Source organism: Indicator indicator, chromosome 6 (assembly GCF_027791375.1).
Source record: "Indicator indicator isolate 239-I01 chromosome 6, UM_Iind_1.1, whole genome shotgun sequence".
Taxonomy (NCBI): Eukaryota; Metazoa; Chordata; class Aves; order Piciformes; family Indicatoridae; genus Indicator; species Indicator indicator.
In genome coordinates this window covers 8,404,277-8,427,774 of record NC_072015.1, presented here as the reverse complement: position 1 = coordinate 8,427,774, position 23,498 = coordinate 8,404,277, and the positions used below count along the sequence as shown (strand labels likewise).

Below are 23,498 nucleotides of genomic sequence, written 5' to 3'. Positions count from 1 at the left end.
CCATTAGAGTAGGGTTTTTTTTGCAGCAACTAGCAGTACCCTCTGCTGTAAAACATGAATGAGACATCAGTACAAATCAAGGTAGCCCCATCTCACAAGCTTGTTCTCTGACTTCAGCACCAAAAGTCATTTCATCAGGTTTCACTGAGCACTCAAGAAGCATAATTATTCACTGATGTCACATATATATTTCAGGACAAAGGTGGTGGGTCTGGACCTGCTCGGTTTGATACCACCCTAGAAACTTCAGCTGACCCATCCTGACTTCAACTTTCTCAACAGCCAAACTCAGTTTGAGAAGTGGGGCTTAAACCAGATCTGTCAAGTTCTGTCAAGTAATGCCAGTGCTGTCTAAAGGATCAGACTTTCTGATGTTAGTCACACATGACTCTCGCGTTCACAAAGTTTCTTGAAGTTGAGACTATGGTAAGAATTATCCTCACCGAGATCCAGGCACGTGCCCCAATGCTATTGAGAGCAACAGCTTCAGTGCTCTTTCTACATTCTTTCTAACCACACTAAAATTACAAAATTACCACTGTCCAGTAATTTTATTTCTGAACTGCATCTTTTAATTATTTTACCCTTCCCTCTTTTGGGGGAACAGAAGATCTCCTGGGTGTGACAGGCTTTCCAAATAGCTAAGTCAGAAAAGAGCATGAAGAAATTGTTGTCTTTTTTTTTTTTTTTCTAGTATGCTGAAAGGACATTGTGCAGAGGCTGGTGCTGGTCTCTTCTCACAGGTAATTAGTGATAGAACAAGAGGGAACAGCCTCAAGCTGTGACTGGGTAGGTTTAGACTGGACATTAGGAAAATCTTTCTCTCAGTTACAGTTACTTATTTCTGTAATGGTTGCTGTGATTCAGTCCAACTGTTCCTCAGTCTGAAGGACACCAGAGGGGAATTTCACTCTTAGGCAGCACCTCTTCTGCCTGTGGTGACCGGACCCCAGACAGCTTTGGAGTAACCACATTGAACCACATTACAAAACCTCACATTTGTGAACAAGCTTTCAGGGAGGAATGGGAAGAAAAGCATCTGTCAGCACCTCCTATTGTTCCAGCCTCATGCATGCACTTGGGCTGTGGTGTTCCATTTTTCTAATGACTGTTCTTTCATCAGAATAATCAGACACAGGAAAAGTGATTGTGGTCAAAGACAGGATGACATGCAAATAGGGTTTCTAGATATAAGGCAGACTCATGGTTTCTAGGTTGTGTTTTCAAAAATTGGTGAGTGGTAATGACACCAAGTCCAAGCCTGCAAACTTTGTTCCCAGGCCCTGTTGGAGTGATCCCGTTTGGTTAGCACAACTGGAAATCAAGCAAACATCAGCAAAAGATGGGCCAGGACTTTCCTTCAAATCCAAGCACAATTATTGCACTATTCTTTTAAGCTCTCCTTGGCTTCTAATGGCCCAATGAAGACAGGATCTGAGCTCACTTCCTGTGCGATGGGCTGCTGGAACCCATGTGCTCGTAATCCTGGATACGAAGCAGTGAGCATCACTCTTTTTGTCTCCTGTTTAAAAATGACAGGCATTGCTGTCAAAGGTTCTACCAGAACTGAGCTAGATTTTCCTTCCAGTTCCTTCCTTCCTCTCTCTGCATGGCCACGACTGGTGATGGCCATTGCCCCTCTCAGATCTGCAGGCCCTGGAGGATCCCCTTGCTCATGGAAGGCCTGTTGCATGGGAGGACCATATATACTCTGTTGTTCCCTCTTGTCCAGTAAGCTCCAATCATTGATGCTATGTTGATTTGTGAGAGCTGAGGACAAACTCTCCTGTATCTCCTCTTAATTTAAGTATCCTTCTATATGTAGGTATAATTGGAAAAAAAAAAAATCAAGAGGGAGAAAAAGGAAGCTGTCAAGCGACCATGTAAGAGAAACAATGTCTGGATTATCCTGCCTGCTCTATACATGAGTCTGTTGTAGAAGACCTAACAACCAGCTCATAGAGTCCAAGGATAAGGTCTCATTGGGTTTTCCATCACGTGGTGGTGACAATATGCTTTTGCAATGCAGGCCTAGGACTAAATTCTGTACCTATGAGATCCCACCCATAGTAATTCTGGCTAAATATTGGCTTGTTCCTTCAGATTGGTGAAGCCAGGTTTGCACTGAACAAAATCAGAAGGTGTAATCATTGTTGGATAGAACAGACTCTGGCCACTTTAAGCCATATGCAGTAAGATCACACCAGAATTTTGTATGCAACCCCTTGGCACTTTGCTGTGCATCAACCAGTCTGCCATAGAAGATGACGTGCTGGCAGACCACAAAGAGCTCTGCTTCAGGGAGAGCAGCATGGCCCCAGGAACAGACGTGCTGAGCACCCTATAGAGACTGGATAGTAGGAGCCATAAATGGGATTTCTGTTCCACTGCCACCCTGAAGATGATGCCATTCCTCGTGGTGCTACTTATCATCCAAAATTTTCCCACCTTGCCTTTTTGTCCTTGTCTTTGACAATTTTCTTTTCCTAAAGAGACCATCTCAAGTGGCTGAGAATATGATCTGGAGACCATCCTGCTTCCTAGTTGATGTTCACAGGGACTGGCCTGCTTCTCTGTCTCTCACTCTCAAGCCTCATTCTTGCAGCAATGCCTGACTTTTTCTGGGCAGGGTGCTGAGAAATATGGAAATCTGCATTTGCAGACACTTTGAACTGTCTTCTGGATAAATGGGAGAAAACTAAAGGATCCCCAGACTGCAGAGATCATTGATTTTATAGCTATTTCTACAGCTCCATCAGCAGTGGCATGTAAAAGGGGCTCATCGTTTATAAATTGACTCTTCTAAGATCAAAGGCCTGTCAAGGGAACAATTAGTTCTGGTAATTTATCAGCTGTTTGAGCCTGTCAGGTGGAGAGAGAAGAGCAGTTCTGCATCAGATCCCCTGCAAAGTTGTCACTGTAGGCAGAACCAGGTAAGATGTGCAGGTCATTCATTTGCTAAATATTTCATGTCCTCCCCTGTTTTGTCAGTCTTTCCGATACCTGATCCAATTTGGTAAGGCTGTCAGGTGAAAAGGAGGCGTCTCTTGGCACACTAATGTCACCCAAGCCAGAGCTTCTTTGTCTCCTTAACAATGCCCCTGTCAAGTCCCTGCTGAGCACTAAACATAATGGAATGCAGCAAAAAGAAGGGAAGAAAAAAAAAAAAAAGCCCAACCAAAACCTGTGGTCTGCTTTTAATTAGCCTATAAACCATTCAGAGCTCTCCAACTGTGCTGTCCTGTGAGGAAAAACTCAGGGCAAATATACTTGCTTCTTGTAGACCTCATAGTAAAAAAATCTGTGTAAACAACATGAGCTTATTTGAACAGACCAGAAGCTGGGGCAAAAGCAACTGTTCTGCATACAGTGCCTGGGCAGGGTGCTATGAACAGCAGCACCCTTTGTAAAGCATCCTTTGCAAGGACACCTACAGAATTTGGCTAACCTGAACAGAGCTCTGCTAGATTAAATGGGGATAAAGAAGACAGCCACAGAGGCAAAAAGTCCCTTGAGCCTAGACTTCTTTGACAATGGAAAGTGGATCCAAAATATGCTGTATAAGATTAGAAAGACCTTAGTTATATTCTTACCTTACAGAATCACAGTATCACACACTGATGGGTGTGGGAAGGGACCTCAGGAGATTATCTAGTCCACCCCCCTGCTAAAGCAGATTCACCCAAAGCAGGTTGCCTAGGATTATATCCATGCAGGTTTGGAATCTCTACAGAGAAGACGACTCCAACACGTTTCTGGGCAGGCTGTTCCAATGCTCTGTCACCCTCAAAGGAAAGTTCTTCCTCATGTTTTAGATGCACTTCCTACATTCCTGTTGATGCCTGTTGTCTCCTGTCTTGGGCACCACTGAAAAGAGTCTGGCCCCATCCTCTTGACACTCACTATTTAAAAATTGATAAGCATTAATAAGATGACATTACACTACATGTGCACACACTTCCATGCTTACAAGTATGCATGCAGAGCTGGCAAACACCTCAAACTTTCCCTGATGTATCCTTTTGACAAACACTTTGCAGTACCTTTTAATGTAGTTTACAATAATATACTTTTTTCACCAGAATGGTATCTTTCCTATTTGCTACGTGACTGCACTCATTTCTGCACTTTCCTTTGCTGCCAACTTCATTTTGCAACCTTTTCTTCAGGACTGTTTTCCATGTAAAATACACAGATTTAATTACTTTGTAATGTGGACCACTAAAGAATTTCCAGTGGAAGTGCAAAGTGTTCCATACAGGAATTTCACATATGTGGGTTTAAAGCACTTATGAACTTGTATTCCTTAATCAAGTTTCATGGCTCTTCATATGTTCATGGATCACAGGCTGAAAAAACAGCTACAATCACAGCCTCTTACAGAAGTAGGTCATGAAAGTTGTATCTGGTCACAGGAACAGCACAGAAAGGCTTGAGAGAGGAAAAACAAAGGGGTAGGGAATGAAAGGCTGTAGTTTGCTTAGAAAGTTGAATCCTGTGCATGCATAGACATTTGCAGAAATGTTTCTGGAGAAAAATAATTACTCAGCAGAAAGTGGTTAGTTCAAAGAAGCAATTTTTGCTGTATAGTAATATCCAACCAGCTTTCTGACTTGTTTAAAACAGCCAACACTGGAACCAGCAATCCACAACCCATTGCCAATTCAGGGCAAAGGACGGCACTCACAGGCACTTTGCTCTTTAGCCAGGTGAAAGATGCCCTTGTGCTTATGATGAAGCAGGCCCAGGGTGGAGTAAAAGTAAATGAATAGCCTTAATGCACATTGTTTGGAAGCCACTGGAAAGCACATCACTGCAAAGCATCCAGCTGGATGTCTACCGAGAATGATGCAATGGTTAAAAGAGACCCAGGAGGAAAAACAGCAGGGCAAGTCCTCAGGAAAATCCATGTGATTTTAGAGAGATTGGGGAGTAAAATTTCAGGAAAAATTGTGAAAATAATCTTCTTATGAATACGTGGAAGAAATGAGGACGAAAGGTATCTGTATTTCATAGCTATATGCTATTGCTGCATGACTGATACACTGAAAAGCCTCTGGGCTGGTGAAATCAGTGGTGCTCCTCCAAACTCACCCCAGTGAGGCCACACCATAAATACCATGTCCAGCTTTGTGCCCCTCATTACAAGAAGAACATTGAGGTACTGGAACATGTCTGAAGAAGGGCAATGAAGCCGGTGAAGGGTCTAAAGAGCAATACTTATGAGGAGCAGCTGAGGGAACTGAGGTTGTTTAGCCTGGAGAAAAAGTGGCTCAGGGAAGACCTTGCTCTTTACAACTACCTGAAAGGAGGTTGTAGCTAGGAGGGGGGCAATTTCTCCTTGCAAGTAACAAGTGATAGCACACTAGGAAATGGCCTCAAGTTGCACTGGGGGAGGTTTAGGTTGCATATTTGGAAAAATTTCCTCACTGAAAGGGTTGCCAAACCCTGGAACAGGCTGCCCAGGGAAATAGTGGAGTCACCATCCCTGGAGGGATTTAAAAGACCTGTAGATGTGGTGCTGAGGAACATGTTTTCATGGTGATTTGGCATTGATTCCATAATGATTCCATAATTCATTTGTGGTGACTCCATAATGATGCCATTTTAGTCTGTCTGTAGGGAAACCAGGATGAGTGGACAACCCCCCAAGCTGAGATGCTTTCCCAGAAAAATCTTCTGTATGGGGCTCATAACATTAGTGTCATTTTGAGATGATACATGTTGAAAAGAACAGCTGCCATCACAAAGCAGCCTGCATAGCATTATGCAGGGTGGACCTGCAACCATGTGGGAAGGATGGTTTACATTTCCAGGGGACTGAGCAGGGCTGCTGGTGTGACTTGTGACTTGCAGCCCCCTCTCTCCCATCCCCTGAGGAGCCTGCAAGCAGCAGCATTGTGCAGGGTAAGCTGTGCACAGCAGTGATTCGTCTTTTCAGCAGCATGAGTTCTTTGATTCCTGCTTGTCTTGCCACACAATGAAATCAGCTGCCAGACAGATGAGCTGGTGTGAAGAAAGACCTCTCTACCTTGAGGTCGGATGGGGCATATGGTTGTGAGGGAAGAACCCAGAGAGCATCTCAAGGCACTTCTGCAGATAATATCATGGTTCTTGTTTTGTGCTTGATTATGGGACTTGAGGGATGCTTACTGAAGTGAGTGAGCAAGTTCAGCATAAGAGAAATACAGAAGTCCTCTTCCTCAAGGAGGGAATTTTGATATACAAAGCATCTTTGGATCCTTTGAAGCTCTCAAGCACTCTATACACATTTCCATGACCACCATTTCATGAGCAGCTGTTGGCCACAGAGTTTAACTCTTTAAAGGGCTGACTCTTGTTATTGATTAAACCACTTGTAAGAGGACTCAGCTACTTAGAAATGTTTCCACAGGCAAATGCACAACTTAAAGGCCTGCACATTTCTGATAAGAATGCAAGCACCATCTGCCTAATTTCTCTAGCCCCTTTACTTTGCTGTCTAGTTTGTGAGTGTCACTGCTTTATACTCCTGAAAGAAGTAAGAGAACATTAAAATAGGAAGCAAAATTAAAACAGATCTCTTGCACAACGTGACTGAAATGAAGGTAATAAAGATGATAAGAGGAGAAGCTCTGGTCCATCAAAAGATTCAATGCATGTGGCTACTTTTGCACAAGAAGTCCTCAAGGCATCAATTAGTTTTTCATCATAGACATTTCACCAACTGCTTGACTGAATTGTGTCTGTGAAAAGAGATGGAGAAAGCAGAGGAAAATGGGAACCCAATATATACGACCAAAGTATAGTGCTGCTTTCTTCTGACTAGACTAGAGGTTGGATTTGTTCCTAGTGATTGGCATGTAACATACATTTTCCTTTAACTAGAAAAAGGTTTAGTGGTGGAGATTTTTTTTTTCCTTGGGGGCCAAAACTCAACAATAACAACGTGTGCTTAAACTACAGTTGGTGAACTCAAATAATTTCTGTAGTCCCCATAATAGTTGGAGAGATCAGGGAAACCACAAACTCCATGTGGCTCACTGATTTCTGAATGCAACTTTCTAGAGCCAGGGGCAAACCACACCATCATTTACCAAAGTGATATTTAATTTGTTACTAGCAAAGGTCTGCACAGAGAAAAAGAACAAAACAAAAAAAAAAAAAAAAAAAACAAAGCCCAAACCCAGACCAGGAGCTGCTGGAGCCCTGTGCTAGCATCAGCAAATCATTGTCCATCTGGCCCCCTTGTGATGATCTAAGAAAGAATGAAGCCTTTCTGGGTCAAATATTGCTGTCGTTTTCACTGGCATAAATGATGCTTCTAAAGCTGAGGGAATTGTTGGCTGACCGACTGACCCGGTGGACTTCAGGCAGAATTCAGGTCTCCTTGACCTCGTCAGAGCAGAGGAACTTGTCCCAGGCACACCATTAAGACATACCGACCAATTGTTTAACCATATTGAGAAATAGCAAAATAGGCTTCCCTATCATTTTTCACCTAGCTTAGATCTGATCAGAGATACACAATAAAGAAAGACAGAAACACCCATTCTGGCTGAGTTTCCACAACGTGGTTCGCACGATGTTTACCTCAGGAAAAACGATCCCGTCGCTATCTTTGTACTTTATCTGTGGCTCTCTGTCTCTTCACATACTTACACTCACCATTGCAGCTTCCAAGCATTCTCCTCTAATTAATAAAAAAAAAGAAAAACCTGGCCTTTTGTTTCCTAGGTCACGAAGGAAGAACAGTAAATTAAATAAAGATATGGGCTAAGCATGAAAGCTGGATTTCTACCCAAGGAATCCTAAAAATAGCTCCACGATGCAGGCGAAGTCAAAATTGATATGAATTTTATATACACAGAGGCAAACAGCTGAGTGTGAAGAAAGTAAACAGCAGATAGCATTCCAACAGTAATTTATCCAGCCTGGTCTGTGTTTGGAGATACAAATTGTGTTGTGGTGGCTAAATTTATCCTAATGTAAGGAAACATGAACAAAGAGGCTGGTATTGGGTAACTTCTATAGGCAACACTACGACATCCGGCGTGAATTATTTTGGGGCAGTTCATGATAACATGGTACAGATTAGAGTTGCCATTTCTGGAAAAATTAGGTCAGAATTATGTAGATAAGATGGAAGGAATTTCAGTAGCATTGTGGTATTTTCCTGACTCAAAGCCTGACTCATGTGTCAAAGCTTTGTTTTATTGTATACCGTGTTTTGATATATAGTCAAAACAGCTTTTATCCAGAGAAAATAAAAACAAACCAGCTGAGCGAGAAAGAATTGCACAAAACATTGAGTAAAAATAACTACAGCAAGCTGAATTTCAGAGGGAAATAGTTGCCTTTTCCTGGGAAACCTTTTGGAATTTCAGAAATGGCCATGTCAAAGCCAGGAAAGATCAGAGGAGGGAGATACCATTTAGTAACAGCTCTGGAACTGCGCCTTTCCTTGCTCTTGATCTAACATGGAATTCCAGCCATATATCAGGTGTATTTTGGGACTAGAGTATGGCCATGCTAGAAGGTGGTGTCCCTCTGCTCTTCATGATTCCTTTCATCTTTCTCAAAATTTACCCTGGCTTCTACGCCAGAAAAGGAGACAGATCACAAAAAGTTTACTTTTTAAGAGCAGAGAGAATAGTCTAGTTAGAAGAATAAGAGCTCTGATTTTGCAGCTTTGCCTCTGCACAGTGTTGCCATTGGCTCCAGGTAGAGTATTTTTTCACTCAAGTCATTTATTGTAAGTACAACTGTGCTTTTACACTACTCTGGGTTCAGTGCCATAAATCCCAACACATACCATGCCTCCCTTTTTTTCACTAGGAGTTCTAGTCTGAGTTATTGAATTTCTTCCTGCCATGGAGCTCGCTCTGAGAAGGAGCAAACCTCTGGGACAGACCCTGGTACTTGTATGTGAGCCAGCCTTAAGATAAAATGCTTCATGTTCCCTTTTGCTTATTCAGTGAGACAAACAGACTGTTAAATTCTGGTTTTCAGTCCAGCTCATTAATACAAATCAGGGTAAGCTGCAATTTAATCTTCTATGCCAGAAGGTAAATAATGTGGGGGAAGGGGCGCAGTCCTTCTGCCCTCACTGCATGTGAAATGGCTTCAGCCACTCTTCTGAAAGTCCACAAGCACCTGGCACTGGGACATCTTGTCCTCCTTGTACCCTTTGCATTGCTGTTCATGCTTGATGTGGTGTGGGACTTCTATTGTACCTTACATGGCTCTGGGGAACATGAGTTCTCCAAAAAGGCTGGTGGGTGCCCACCACTTGAAGCACGAGCGAGCAAGGAGGTCACTTTAGGAAGAGGGAATGGAGGATGAAAGCCAGCTTTTGAGTCCAAGCATGAGCAGATTAAACCCTAGAAGGAACAGTTTTATTTTTAGGATGGTTTCTCAGGAATCTCTTCATCAGCTGGCCAGGAGGGCCACGAAAATAATCAGAGGGCTGGAACATCTCTCCTATGAAGAAAGGCTGAGAGAGCTGGGGTTGTTCAGCCTGTAGAAAAGAAGGCTCAGCGAAGACCTTATTGTGGACTTCCAGTACTTCTAGCAGAAATATGGGGACAGAATTTTTAGCAGGATCTGTTGCAATAGAACAAAGGGTGATGGCTTTAAACTAAAAGTGAGGAGATTTGGACTGGATTTATGGAAGGAATTTTTTACACTGAAGGTGGTGAAACACTGACCCAGGTTGCCCAGAGAGGTGATAGATATCCCATCTCTGCAAACATCTAAGGTCAGGTTGGTTTGAGGCTCTGAGCAACCCAATTTAGTTGAAGATGGCCCTGCTCCCTGCATGGGGGTTGGACTATATGAATTTGAAAGGTCCCTTCCAACCCAATTCATGCTATGTTTCTATGATTCTGTGATTCTATGAATCTGAGCTACTGAAGCCCACTCACAGTACCATTTAACCCACCTATTTACAAAATTCAGAGAGCCAGCCTGCATAACAGTAGAGGTGCTGCTGTGGCACTCCTCTGCCCCCAGAGTCTTGCTTCTCCTTCTGCTCTGCCCCAAAAGAAAAAACAGGAGCAATTGGGATGCCTTTTCCTATCTGGCAGAATCAGCCTCCGGGCTGGGGGAGCTCCAGCACCTTGATTACTTGCTTGCTTATTTTCCCTGACAAAGGCAACCAGTAGTGGGGGAAGAAACAGAAAAATCAGGGAGCATTAATGAGGTCTCTTCTTGTATAACAGGAGTCACAGATCCATGTGCATCACAGGTGATACAGATTACATGGCAGTTCTGGAGGGCCACATTCTGCCCAAGTGCTATGGTTTCTTCCTGCTGCCCTCATTAGGCTCTCCTGTGAGACCTGGACTGCCAGCACCGCTATCTCTCCACTGAATTACTGCCTCAAAATGTAGCAGAACAGCACATGAAAGAAATGTGATAAGGACTTTATTCAGCCTTATGGTGTTTGGGTATGAAAAATGCCTCAAGCAAATGAACATTGACAAGAAACCCAGAAGAATTTGTAATGGTGACTTCTGTCAGTGTCTGTGACACACACCTTGGATGGTGTTTGTTTGTAAGTTTTTTTAGAAACCCCAAACTGCTCAGTTCTATCCATGGACTAACTCTTGTGCTTCCCCCTCCCCCCCCGCCCCTGCCCTCCCCCATAGGATCAGAGGTCATAAAACCCATTTATTTGCTTCAAGCATCTTTCCAGTTATAACTACTTTAGGCCAATGTTTGGAGACACTCAAAGTTTGCCTATTGCTCTAGCTCTTTCCTGAGCTTGGGCCTGTCTCTGTTGAGGTCTTCATCTTTAATTTTGCATGGACTAAGCTGAGATTTTTTGCATAGTATGGTAACAAGTAACCCAACATTGCCTAGGCCAATATAGGCCACAAATCATTCAGGATGTGCATTTTCTCCTCTAGTTCATCTATATCCAATCCTTTATTTGCTGTATTTTAATAATACAGTAAATCCAACATAAGAATTTGTAGTATTTGATGAGAACGACATCAACCACATGAGAATGCTGCTCCAGGATAAATTCATTTGGCCATTTCAAATTTCACCATGAAGTTTTAATGAGTAAGCTTGAAGCTAGGACGAGTATTATCTGTTGGCTCACATCTGGCCCAAACTTTTGTGTTATGATCTGGCTGATGTGACAGAAAGGCACAGACTTCATCTACATTAGCTTTGTATGTGGAGCAATCTACATCCATGATCATGGAGCCACAGCCTGTGGTAAAGCAGGGCATATGAAAACCAAGCCAATACAGTAATTAAAAATATTTATTTCTGAAGATATCTACCTTGATAGGCATAAAGCATTTCCCAATTTCATACAGAAATACATAAAACATGCATAGACCAATATGGCCTACTTCAATGTGTATTTACCATGGTAAATATAATGAAGAACTTGTGTGAATATAAATACAAAACACACAAAAAATAAGCACATACGTTTCAACCTGTCAGCAAATTCAACAATGTGAACAAATTTGCTGCTATAAACATTCACCCAATGTTAGCCTTTTGACATAATTCAAAACAACCCTTTGTCTCAACTCATTTTCACCAAACAAGGCACTGAACAGATCTCCCAACAGCCTCACGTATATCACCACTTCAGTGCATTTTTGGTGGCATGTAAGACACAACAATCTCTATTATAAGAGCTTCAGTCAGCCAAATATCCTTGTTATGGGAAACCTCAGAGTGTCCTTTAAAGTTTATTTTATATTCAAGAGTCCTTTAGTATCCAAACCCAAAGGACTTTGACTATGCAAACAACCACTGTGTGTAACCCACATTCTGATAACACTGGTTGTACAATTAAACTAGACTTCTGAAAAAAAAAAGGCAAAGGGTTGCAGATGATTAGTAAAGGCAATAACAAGGTGTAAAAATACTCTAGCAGGAGTGCAACAAACAGTATGCGAGGTAGACATGTATATATGCAGCAAGTCCTGATTAAAGTAGTGCTGTGGCTTTCATTTTTGCATTTTAATCAAAAGGTTGAGCTTTTCTCTTTGAAGTTTGCCCACTCAGATCTTGCTTTCTGTCCTTTCTAATCACATCTTTGAGGTCTTCCTTGCAAGGTGCTTTTGATATATAGACCCTGAAAGCTGCTCCACTGATGAGTAAACATTCCAGAAGCAGTACTCTAATGTTTCTTCAGAAAGACGGTTTTTCATGTCTGTAACTATGGATTCCCCTTCCACCTCCTCTACCCATCCATCTGAATTCCAAAAGGATGAAATCCTTTGCTTTTATACCTCCAAATATGGGAATTCCTTAGCGTTTTGCTCTGCTGCGCAAACACTTGGACCTTCACTGTCATGGAATGTCAGAAGTTGAGAGTTACGGTGACGCTTTGTCAGCAAGTGTGATGGAAATAAGATTCAGGTGATCCTCCACTAGGAAGCTTTCAGGCTTTCCCAGATGCTTTGCCTCTTGTTTGCCCTGTTATGTTTCAGCTTTCGCCCTTTCTGGAGCTCAGCCTTCAGCTTTGCAATGCTGAAGGAAGCTTTGATGCTGTTACCAATGGCCTCCAGCCTGCAAAAATAAGAAATGCATGGTTACAATAATGAAGATGCATCTCCAGTGTGCAGACATTCAGTTGTTGATTAAAAAAAACCCAGTCTAGATTTCTGCCACGGGATCCTCAGTAACTGCTGAATGCTCTGCCTTTATTAGAATGACACTAACTTAAGCCACTTGAAATATTGTATCCAGAATTTAAATGCAAACCTTAAAATAAGTTAAAACATTCAAATATAGATGCCCTAGACTTCCCTAAATATCCAATCAAGAGGTCTTTAGTGTTTTGTTTCTTTTGGGTAAATCTGATTCTGGTTGCAATGAACAGGTCCATTTTTCAAGTAAGCAAGCAATCAAGTAAGGTCCATTTTCAAAAATTATTTCAGATTTCCAGGGCCCAAGTCTCACTCAAAATGATCAGGCTACCTGCTCCTATAAGCCCTGAGTTCACCTCTGTGAGGTCCATAGCTGCACCTTGAAGTGACATTGCAGCCTATTGTCACTCAACTTCTTATGCATGGACCTCAGAGGGCAGTCTTGAAATGTACTACCAATCTCAAGTATTAAATTTGGTCCAAATATGAATTAAGTCTTATTTACCCTTTCCTCAGCCTGTTGGCAGTCACTTCCATCACTAATATCCTGCACTGATTTCACACAGGTTTATCAGGCAATGTAAGGGATAAGGCAGGTAGAAATTCAGAATTTTCTAGAAATCCAGCAACGCCAGCAAGAAGAACCAATATAATCAACACCTAGCAGATGAATAATCTTTTGCCCCTCCAGTAAAATAAAGTACCTAAACAAAGGCATTCTGATTGGAACACAGCATTTTAAAGACGGTGCATGAACACACTAAAATGATAGGCTCTATTGATTTCTCTCATCATTTCATTGTTTAATTTCTAAGTTTGATCCACATTTAGGCCTACAACTAAGCCTGCTTCTCTAGGCAGAGCTCAGCACCCATGTCTTCATAAGCTAAAAACCCATGATGAAAAGCTCTCAAGATATCGTCACTGGCTCCCCTGTAACTCTCAGTCTGAAACCACCAGCTAAACCCACGCTGACCCAAAGGCAGGTGAACTGTGCTCTCTATTGCTACTCCAGGGAACTACAACAGGATGAGAAGGAAACTCACCGCTTCGTTTTCTTGCTGTCAACCAGCCGCCAGTTCATGCATTTGGGTCCAACACAACTGCCAGCTTTGTTGTGGTGACGTGAGGTTTTCTCTACTGTGGACTGAGCCCTGTTAAAAGTGAAAAGGTGCTGCTGTTAAAAAAACACCAAGTTTGCAGGCCACAAGGGGAAGCATCTAATCAGCTGCTTATTAAGGCATCTAATAAGCAATCTTTCTGGGCCACAACACACTATGTATCATAGCAGTGTGAGTACTCAAGTAGGCTTTGGCAAGGCTTTGGAGAGGTTATTTGCTCAGCAAGTGTCAAAATGAGTAAGTCTACCACAATTTATCGCTTTTGCATGCACTGCCTTTTAAAGAGTAGCAACAATAAACGCACCAGAGATCTTTTCCTGTCTGGCAGAAGTTCAGACACTTCTTGTCGTTCTGGTTGGCACATTGGCATCTGCTGCTAGGTTCAGTGAGCATCTCTGGCGCCATGTCCTTCAGTGATCTTCTGGATCGAGAAGGGCCTCCGAGACCATAAGGAACAGTCTTCCTATGATCAAAGAAACAACATGAAAGTCATTAAAATAACTCAATGGCTTCAAAACAGCAGGCTATTTTGGACAATCTTATCAATGGGATTGATTGCAATGAGTAAAGGTTGTGGGATTGGAAACGCCTCCTCGGTCATAATTTTCATGCAAATGCTTGTGATGATCCTGCAACATATTCATTAGCATGGCTACTGACAAGCCTAATGAGCCTTTAATTGTAATTTCATAAGGCTGCTGTGCCTCCCTGTGCAATAGAAAGCAATAAAATCCCATCTCTCTGAACTTTGGTAACTGCCAGCCCTGAAAGAAGCAATAAACATGAGGAACAGATCCTCTCCACTCTGAGGAAACTCAGCAGCAGAACTAAACACCAAATCAGTGTTTCCAGCATGAGATGAGGCTTTAGCTCACTAGTTTTGGGGAAGAAGAGTACAGAAATGGGCATAACCCCATTAACAAGAGATGCATTAATTTGCAGCAGAGAGCTGCAAGAGGCAACAAGGAGACACCCCATGTCTGAGTGAACCTTCAGCCTCCTATCTTGTCTGAAGGAAAAACAGGTCAGACAAATTGAGGCTGGCAGAATCATACTTTTGGTTTATGTCTGCCTCTGATTCATAGTGAGAAGTATCCTGCAGCGTTCCCTGAGCAGGAAATACTCCTGCCCAGGTTTTAGGAATACAGGTGTGTTAGGGCTGTCAGGAGTTATCTACTCCATCTAGGTGGTCAAATCCTGCTTGCTCTCTCCCGGTGAACACTCCTGCTGCTAAGATCGGCAGAAAGAGGGGAAAAAGCAATAAAGAGGCTGTGCAAATAACTGCTCTTTCGTCGCCTTCCCACTTTTGCAGGGAATTTGCTCTTTGTAAGCCCTTTCCCCCTCCTCCCTTTTTTCACACCGAAGGGAAGCCCAGCGCTCGGCAACCGCAGAAGCCCCCACCTAGCTCCACTCACTCGGGGGTGTTGATCCAGATGATGTCGAGGTGGCAGAAGTAGACGCACTCCTCGTCCATCAGCGAGGAGCAAGAGCAGCGCCGGGCTCGGCGGTGCGCGGCGGCGGGGGGCGGCGCGGCGTTCGCCTCGGCTTCGGGGGCTGCGTGAGGGAGCGGTAGAGCTCAGCACCTACAGAAACCGCATGTCCCGCGCATCTCCCGCCGCATCCCTCGGGCCGCCCTCCCCGGGGTTCCTGGTGAAGGCTCCCCGCCAACCGTCATGGAGCCCAGGGTGGGCGGTCAGCCTCCCCCCGCAGGATCATCTGCGGCTGGGGACCTGCACCTACCTGCCGGCAGCAGCCCCGGGCAGAGCACGAAGAGCAGCGAAACGAGTATCTGGGAATAATCCATAGCAGGCAGCGAAGACCAGATGGGAAGGGGGGAAAAAATAGGGAAAATTTTAATAAAAGATAAAAAAGGTGGGAAAATCTCTCCTAGCGTGGGGACGGAGAGTGGTGTCCCGTGTGCTATGGGGCTGGGAGCGAGGGCAGAGAGCGGCTCGGTGCTCCCCAGCGCGTCTGGCTGGCGCGGCGGTCCCCGGCGCTCTTTTATAGCGAACCCCCATGGAGCGGGGTAAACAGCCCCGGCGCTATTTTATCCCGAGACAATGTTATTCTGCTATTAGTCACCGCGCGGCAACGTGCGGGCCGAGATAAGGCCGGGCTGGAAAGGAAATCGCTTGAAAACTTCAGAGCGGCGGCGGCGGCCCGGGGGGGCTGGGGGCGACCGACGGGGCGGGGCGGGCGGGGGGGGGGACGCTGCCTCTTGGCCGCGCTGAGAGCGAGCCGCCAGGGGGCGCCACACGGCATTGCTCCTCGCACCTGAGGGCGGGCGGTCGCCTCAGGGCCCCGGCGGCGGGCGGCAGCGGGGCACCATTGGGCCTCGCCATAACAACAATAATTATTGCGATTATTGTCAGCGCTGTTGTTGTTGTTTTTATTAGTAATAATAGCGGGCCGGGTCGGGCGGCGGTAGGCGAGGTGCCGCCGTCAGTGGAGGTGTCGCCGCCGCCCCTCAGGCTCGCGGCGCCCGTTGGAGCGGCGGCGGAGACTCTTGGGCTTGGCCTCGCTGCTTCTGTCGCTGCAGGGGAGGGGACGGAGCTGGCGAGTGTCCCCTCCTGTCCTTCGCCAGCCGCCCAGGCAGCGGGACACGGGACTACCGGCATGGTCCGTGAGTGCAGCGGGTGTGAACGGGGCCTTGGCTGCACCTGACCCCAGCCGGCTCCTCACATGCCCAGACAGGAGGGCTCTGGGGACACAAGCGGTTTGGGTTTGGGGACAAAGGTGAGCTGTTAGGATATAATCCCTGTTTTCTTAGAGCATAACCCCCCGTTTCTTCCCTGGCATGGCAGGACACTGGCACAGAGCATGTTTTAGAACCTGAGCTGTGTGAGCATTGGCAGGGGTGTGCAGCTGGGGATGTGTGGGTTGCGGGGAGGAAAGCCTTTGACTCCTGACGCTAAACCTGGCAAGGTTTCTAGCAAGGTTTCTAGCATGTTTATATCTGCTGCCTTGTGTGGAATCGAAGAATCACAGAGGGTTTGAAGGGAACCTCTGAAGATCGTGTAGTCAAACTTCCCTGTCAGAGCAGGAACACCTAGAGTAAATCACACAGGAACATGTCATAGAACCATAGAATTGTGCGGGTTGGAAGGGACCTCAAGCATCACCTAGTTCCAACCCCCCTGCCATGGGCAGGGACACCTCACACTAGATCAGGTTGCTCAGAGCCACATCCAGCCTGCCCTTATAACCCTCCAGGGATGGGGCTTCTACCACCTCCCTGGGCAACCGGTTCCAGTGTCTCACCATGTCCAGGTCAGTTTTGAATACCTGCAGAGACAGTGACTACATAACCTTTCTGGGCAGCCTGTTCCTGTCACCCTCAAAGCAAAGAAATTTTTTTTTTTTTTTTTTGAGTCACAGTAGCTGCAAGTATGGAAGCTGGAGAAATGGCCACAGCAATACCATTGCAAATATATAGATGCATGAAATCCACTGAGCTCCTCACAAAGAAAGCCAGCCCCTGAATATAATAAACTCAAGTGAACTCAAATGCCTGCGATCCGACGTGGAGCCATTGTGCTGCAAAGCGTGCCAATTTCACCTATGATAAATAGATAAGACTCTCTTGGTATTTGTGGTATTTCCGTGCACTGTGCTGTAATAATAGAAATGACCTTGGATATCACAAAGACCAAGGCTGTTAAGTGCAAGATGCATTGTGAACTGTCAGGTGAATGGCCTTTTTTTTTTTTTTTCAAGTAGCAAATTATACTGTGCTGCTGTATCATAGCGGACAGGCTGACTGCAGCCGTGCTGAGTCAGAATAAAGGTCCATTTAGCTGGTATCCTTTCTGCCACAGTGGCTGTTAGCAGATGGTATGTGAAAAGAGCATAAGAAAGGAATGCAAGTGGAGACTAATCCTTCCCTCGGTGTAACCACCCTGCTTCTAAGAGGATAAAGTGTAGGGGCTTTCCGAGCAGTAGCGAGCATTTGGACCATTATGTGGAATAAACACCAATGGCCCCATCCTGAGGTCGTTATACCTTTTTATCACAGGTTCTTGAAAAACTGCCCTATAAAACTGCCCTGTGGGTGGAGAAAGTTGGCCAGTACAATTTTTTTCCCCCCCCCACCTTCTAGTGTGGGAGTCTTTTTTTTTTTTTCAGAGCAGGGATTGTACCTTCTGGTGTATTATATCTTCTTGTGTATGTAGGGCAGCACTTTGCTGAATACCAATTCATGTATCTGTTGTACCTCTGTGTGTGTGTGTGTGTGAATTATTGCAGTGATGATAACAATCTACCAGCAGAGGTCACCTGCCTACATGCAAAAAGTAATCGTAGAGCACTGGAGTAATAAACTTTCTCAGTATGTGAAAGCTGAGAAAGAACTTAGATTTTGGTTGTTTGTTCATGTCTTTTTCTTTCTTCTTTCTTTCTTTCTTTCTTTCTTTCTTTCTTTCTTTCTTTCTTTCTTTCTTTCTTTCTTTCTTTCTTTCTTTCTTTCTTTCTTTCTTTCTTTCTTTCTTTCTTTCTTTCTTTCTTTCTTTCTTTCTTTCTTTCTTTCTTTCTTTCTTTCTTTTTCTTTCTCTTTCTTTCTTTCTTTCTTTTTCTTTCTTTCTCTTTCTTTCTTTTTCTTTCTCTTTCTCTCTTTCTTTCTTTCGTTTCTTTATTTTCTTTCTTTTTTTTCTTTCTTTCTTTCCATTTAAAAAAAGAGAAGAAAAGAAAGGAAAAAAAAGGGGAAAAAAAGAAAGAATCACCAAGCAGTTGTGTGGGTTGAAAGATAACTATCGCTCTATATAGAATACAAATATGCATAGCCTTTCCAGGCTGGTTACTTAGAGAATTTCATGCCAGCAATTACTTAAAAGAGATTTTTTTCCCCTTTTTCTCAGATGTGTGCTTGAAGCCAAAATGACTCACATTGGTGTGAGATATTTTCGGCTTGGTCAAAATGCCTTGTTAGAAAGTATTTTGTTAGCTAGCAAAAAATTGCATCCATATTTCCTTTGAGTAGTAAAGCACAAGCATTTTGCAGGGACCTCTCAAGGTACTGTTCTTTTTTTTCTGAATAAACAAAAATATCTTCCACTTTTTTTTTTTTTGTAAGAATTCCTAAATATTATTGTTGTCAGAAATCCATGTCCTCTGATTCAGTGATTTCTGATAGCTCTACTTTCAGATCTTGAGACTAACCAGAACCAAGCTATTCCTATTTCTTGTTCAAGTAATGGAAAAACAAATTTGTGTTTGGTTGCCAGTGGCCTGGATGGGTCATTTCAGGCCGTGAGGATTGCCAGGCCTGGAAGTGGGTTTCCCCCAGGAAGGGGTAACCCCCTGACCGTTCCTTGGGCAGTGGGAGGTACTGGGCAGGTCTGTGCCATTCAGAAAGACCCTTTGGACATTGTGCCAAAGCAAGAAGATTTGGTCACTCTCATAGCTGTTTATAGTAGGAATCTAACATTATGGGTCACAGCAGAGGTCTTATAAAACAAGCAGAACGGGACCAAACATTGGCTGTCAGTCAGCACTTGCAGAGTGGAAATACAAAGTCTTTGATGATTGTACAATGTCATGTACTCCACAAGTTGTCCTGGTACATGCCAAGTGAGCTTGCACCATGGGCCGGGCCGTTTGTGCTCTATTTGCACTCATACCTGTTTGGGTGAGAGCTAGAAGCAGGGGTTGAAGCTGATTGCTCCTGGAGCAGCTTTTTCCCTTTCTAGCTGGGGTATCTTGGTGACCTGCAGCTGAGACACCCTGTTACAGAGTGAAATCTTAGCTGGCAAGGCAGGCTCTGGTTATAATGTTCCAGCTAAAAAAGGCCATGGCACTGACTGAGTTTTCTAAAGGACATTTTGTATAGTGTCAGAAATGTGCAATGCCTGCTTATCAGCAAAACAATAAAAGGAGACTGTAAAACTGCCTTTCTGTCTAGGGAACAAGGGGAGCGACAGGCTGTTTTCTGCAGATTTGAAACACAATTCTCAAGCAGAAAGTTGTATAACTTGCCCTTTTCCTTCACTTGCTGCCCCTCTTGCACCTTACTTTCCTTTCAGGGGCCATCTGGCCCCCCCACACCTCTTCTTACACAAAGGGAGGCAGAGAAATTTCCCCTCCTTCATTACATAAGATGCAAATTGAAGAGCTAAATAATTTAGGCTTTTTGGAAATGACATTATTCTCATCTGCCATGAACCAGCCTACAACAGATTTAAGTCCCCTTACAGATACAAGTCCTTGGGCAGAAGCAGAATTTCTTGCAAGCCAACTTTCCTCATTTCTCCCCATCTCCAGTTAATTATGTTTATCAAAGGACAGAGGTACCTGCTTCACACTACACTCACGGACCTCTTAAAGTGCTGAGGAGAAGAGGAAGGTCAGCCACTAATCCAGCAACTTCAGCCCCACCTGTCTGTAGCGTGTCTGGATCCTGCGCCCATCCCAGTACCGGTCATTTTCCTTCCAAAATTCACTCCACATGCAAAACCCTATTTAAACTAGAGAGAGATCATAGAATGGGTTGGAAGGGACCTTCAAAAGTCATCTAGTTAACCCCCCCTGCAGTCAGCAGGGACATCCCCCCCACCTCAAATGCTGCATCCAGTTCTGGTGTCCCCTTCATAAGAAGGACACACGGAGTCCAGGGGAGTGCCACAAAGATAATCTGAGGGCTGGAACACCTCTGCTATGAGGATAGGCTGAGAGAACTGGGGTTGTTCAGCCTGGAGAAGAGAAGATTCTGGGGGGACCTTATAGCTGCTTTCCATTACCTGAAGGTATCCTACAGGAAGTCTGGAGAGGAACTTTTCATAAGGGTGTCTAGCAACAGGAAAAGAGGGAGTGTTTTTAAGCTAAGGGAGAGTGGGTTTGGACTGGATCTTAGGAAGAAGTGCTTCAGTACAAGTGTGGTGAGACTCTGGAGTCAGCTGCCCAGGGAGGTTGTGGATGCCTCTTCCCTGAGGTTGTTCAAGGCCAGGCTGGATGAAGCGCTGAGACGCTGAGTCTAATTGAGAGATGTCCCTGATCATGGCAGGGAGGTTGGAATAGATGCTCATATTTCTTTTAGGCCCCTTTTAAGTACTGTAAAGTCATTATAAGGTCTCCCCAGAGAATTCTCCAGGCTGAACAACTCCAACTTTCTCGGCCTCTTTTCAAAGGAGAAGTGATCCATCCTTCTGATCACTTTGTGTGGTCTTCTGTGGACCAGCTCTCACAGGTCCATGTCCTTATGCTGAGGACTTCAGAGCTGTACACAGCACTGTGGCAGCTATATGACAGAAGAGCCATCATCAGGTGAGAAAAGAAAACTCTTCCAAGATAATGCATGTGCTGGTACCAGGTGGCAGTGACTAGGTACCATTTAAAGCACAGAAATCAAACCCAGCTCAAATAGAGGAGAAAAATCCACTTTACTGAGCGAAGTTCACAGGGCTGAAGCTGTTATTGCCAAAACCACCAGAAGGACATTTTACAAAGATTCAGACTTCAGAGATACTGTTGTGAAACCTTCCTCCCACTTACACTTTCCACAACAAAGAGCTGGAAGCATCAGGGAAATGTTGAGCTGGAAGCCAAGCCAAATTTTCAAACAAGGGGAAACATCAGGTGGGAAAAGGGAAGAGGCTTTAAATGGTCTGGAATTAAAGAATTCATGTAACTTTTAGGTGAGGGTTGACAGGAACTTCTCCCCTACTTTTATGGCCCATCTCTGCCTGGGTTTTGTGGAAGAAAGTGTGTCCACTTTCCCACAAGGGTGCTGGAAGTGCTCTAATTGTGCAGGAGCAGCAAGTAGAATATCAGGAGCAAGGCAAAGTATTAAGCTCTGTGGGTGTAATACAAAGCAGACAACCAGAGCCCTCTTTCCCAGGCCTTGTGTAGATGACAAAGGTGACATACCACAGGGGAATGTCATGCATGGTGTCAGGATGACCACCTCTCCCACAGTCTCAGGTGAGAGGTTATTTCTGCTGCAGTAGCTCAGGATCATGCACACAGAAGGATTTCAGTTCTTTGCCCTTTGGCATTAGAAGTTTCTTTTGTGGTGCTTTACTTGGATTTTACTTTTTAGTTGAGTCTTTCTCATGTCAGTGACAATATTAGTGGAAGTTATAAGGCAAAGACTTCACTTCTGGCCTAGAAAATCTCGGATTGCTGAAAGACTGTAATATATTCTCACAAATATGCTTGGACTCTAAGTTTGTTTTGGGGAAAAAAATATTCTATGTGGTCTTCAGCTCCATTCCATCAGTCATGTTCCTAATACAAACAGTATGAATTATGTCTTCTAGAAGTGTGAAAAGATGGTGTCCTAGTTTTGCTGGGACAGAATCCTCAGCCAGCCATGGTCTGCAAGCCATAATCAGTTTAGAGGCAGCCAAGGCAGCTGACCTGAGCTGGTTACAGGTGTTTCCCAGACCAGAAATGTCACATGCAGTACAAAGGAGGAAGTTTGCTGAGGAAGGGACCTTCTTCTTGGGGTCCTGGTCTTGTACAGGTTCCTCATGACCCTACTTCTCTTCCTTCTCCTGAAGACTGTCTTCCTGTTTACTGTGACTGCTGTGCATTCAGTGGGCTCCGTCTAACTTTGTATTCTTTATATTCCTATTAGTTTGGTTGTTTCATTAAATCCATTTTAATTTCAACCTGCAGGAATCCTTTTCCTGATTCCCCTTCTGTGCTTGGGAAGGGTCATCAGGTAATAGAGCAACTGATATATTTTAACCCTGGATATGGTCTAAATGCAGATAGGTGGTAAAAGGTTACATGTGTTGACCATCAGCCTCTTAAGAATGGGTTGTTCAAGTAAAAGTTGCTTATATATAGCTGTAATAAAGATTCTCATCAATAAATACAATGGGTTAGTGCAAAGACTGCAACAGAAGGATTTAAGTGAAGAAAAGGAAAATACAGAACAAAAACTGTCACTTGGAGAAAACCAGCTCTGGTTCTGTATACAACCTCTTCTATGAGTACAGCAGCATATGACAGAATACTTATTTGCAAATAACAGTTAGTGGGAAATGTGCTCTATCAGGTTTGTTTACTTTCTTCTTGGCAAGTCTGGTTTGTGAGGAAGTCAAACCCAAGGCATCCAATCAGAGAATCTTCTAAAGAAAATCACTGAAAGCAGTGCACAGCTCTCTGACTGATCATCTTGCTCCTATCAACAGTGCATTGCAGAGTTCCTTGTTCCTTAAGAAATGCTACTTTTCCATAGTCTTGGCAGAGGATCAGTGATGCCATCTTGATGTCCAGAGTTGGGAACTGAAGCAAGGAGGCCAACAGTCATCCTGTCTAACAGTAGATACTCTGCTACAGTGTGTAAATTAACATCTCGGATCACTGGTGCCTGAATTGCCCTCTGGACTATGGAAAAGGGCCTATGATCCTGACAATGCTAACTTTAGGCATCATCCCCCTCTTAACGTCTGGAGTTAGCTGAGGATGAATCTAAGTCAGTGGCTTGCCCACAGTGCCATGTGAGATCACAGGTGGGGTGGAAAAATGAGGGGAGTCAGTCAATCCTGGATCCTGCATCCTGCCTACTACATTATCAGCCCTCTTAATACACAGAGGTTCGCTTGCCAAAACTGACTTTTTCTCTCTTTCAATTTGTCCACCTCTTGGATTTTATGCTGCTTTTCTCAGAAACACTACTTGTGAGATACTAATTTCATGCACCTTGCTCCGAGACACTTCTTTGACTTAATGAGTTTGACTTTTCATGCCCAGTTTCTTCACCTATCACATGGCTCACTCCACCTTTGAATTTGTCTGTCTCCAAAGACTCAGTAGATTTCTGGGACCT

At 44.1% G+C, this 23,498-nt stretch overlaps 1 protein-coding gene across 1 annotated transcript; it reads right to left on the bottom strand.

The window, feature by feature from the left end:
* Positions 1-12,380: 12,380 nt before the first annotated feature.
* EDN1 (endothelin 1) lies at positions 12,381-15,533 on the bottom strand. Its single transcript, XM_054381809.1, has 5 exons — positions 15,470-15,533; positions 15,145-15,283; positions 14,034-14,192; positions 13,655-13,762; positions 12,381-12,528 (listed from the first exon to the last, which is right to left on the bottom strand). The coding sequence occupies exons 1-5, from the start codon at positions 15,531-15,533 to the stop codon at positions 12,390-12,392; spliced, it is 609 nt and encodes a 202-aa protein (XP_054237784.1). The 3' UTR covers positions 12,381-12,389.
* Between the last annotated feature and the right edge of the window lie 7,965 nt (positions 15,534-23,498).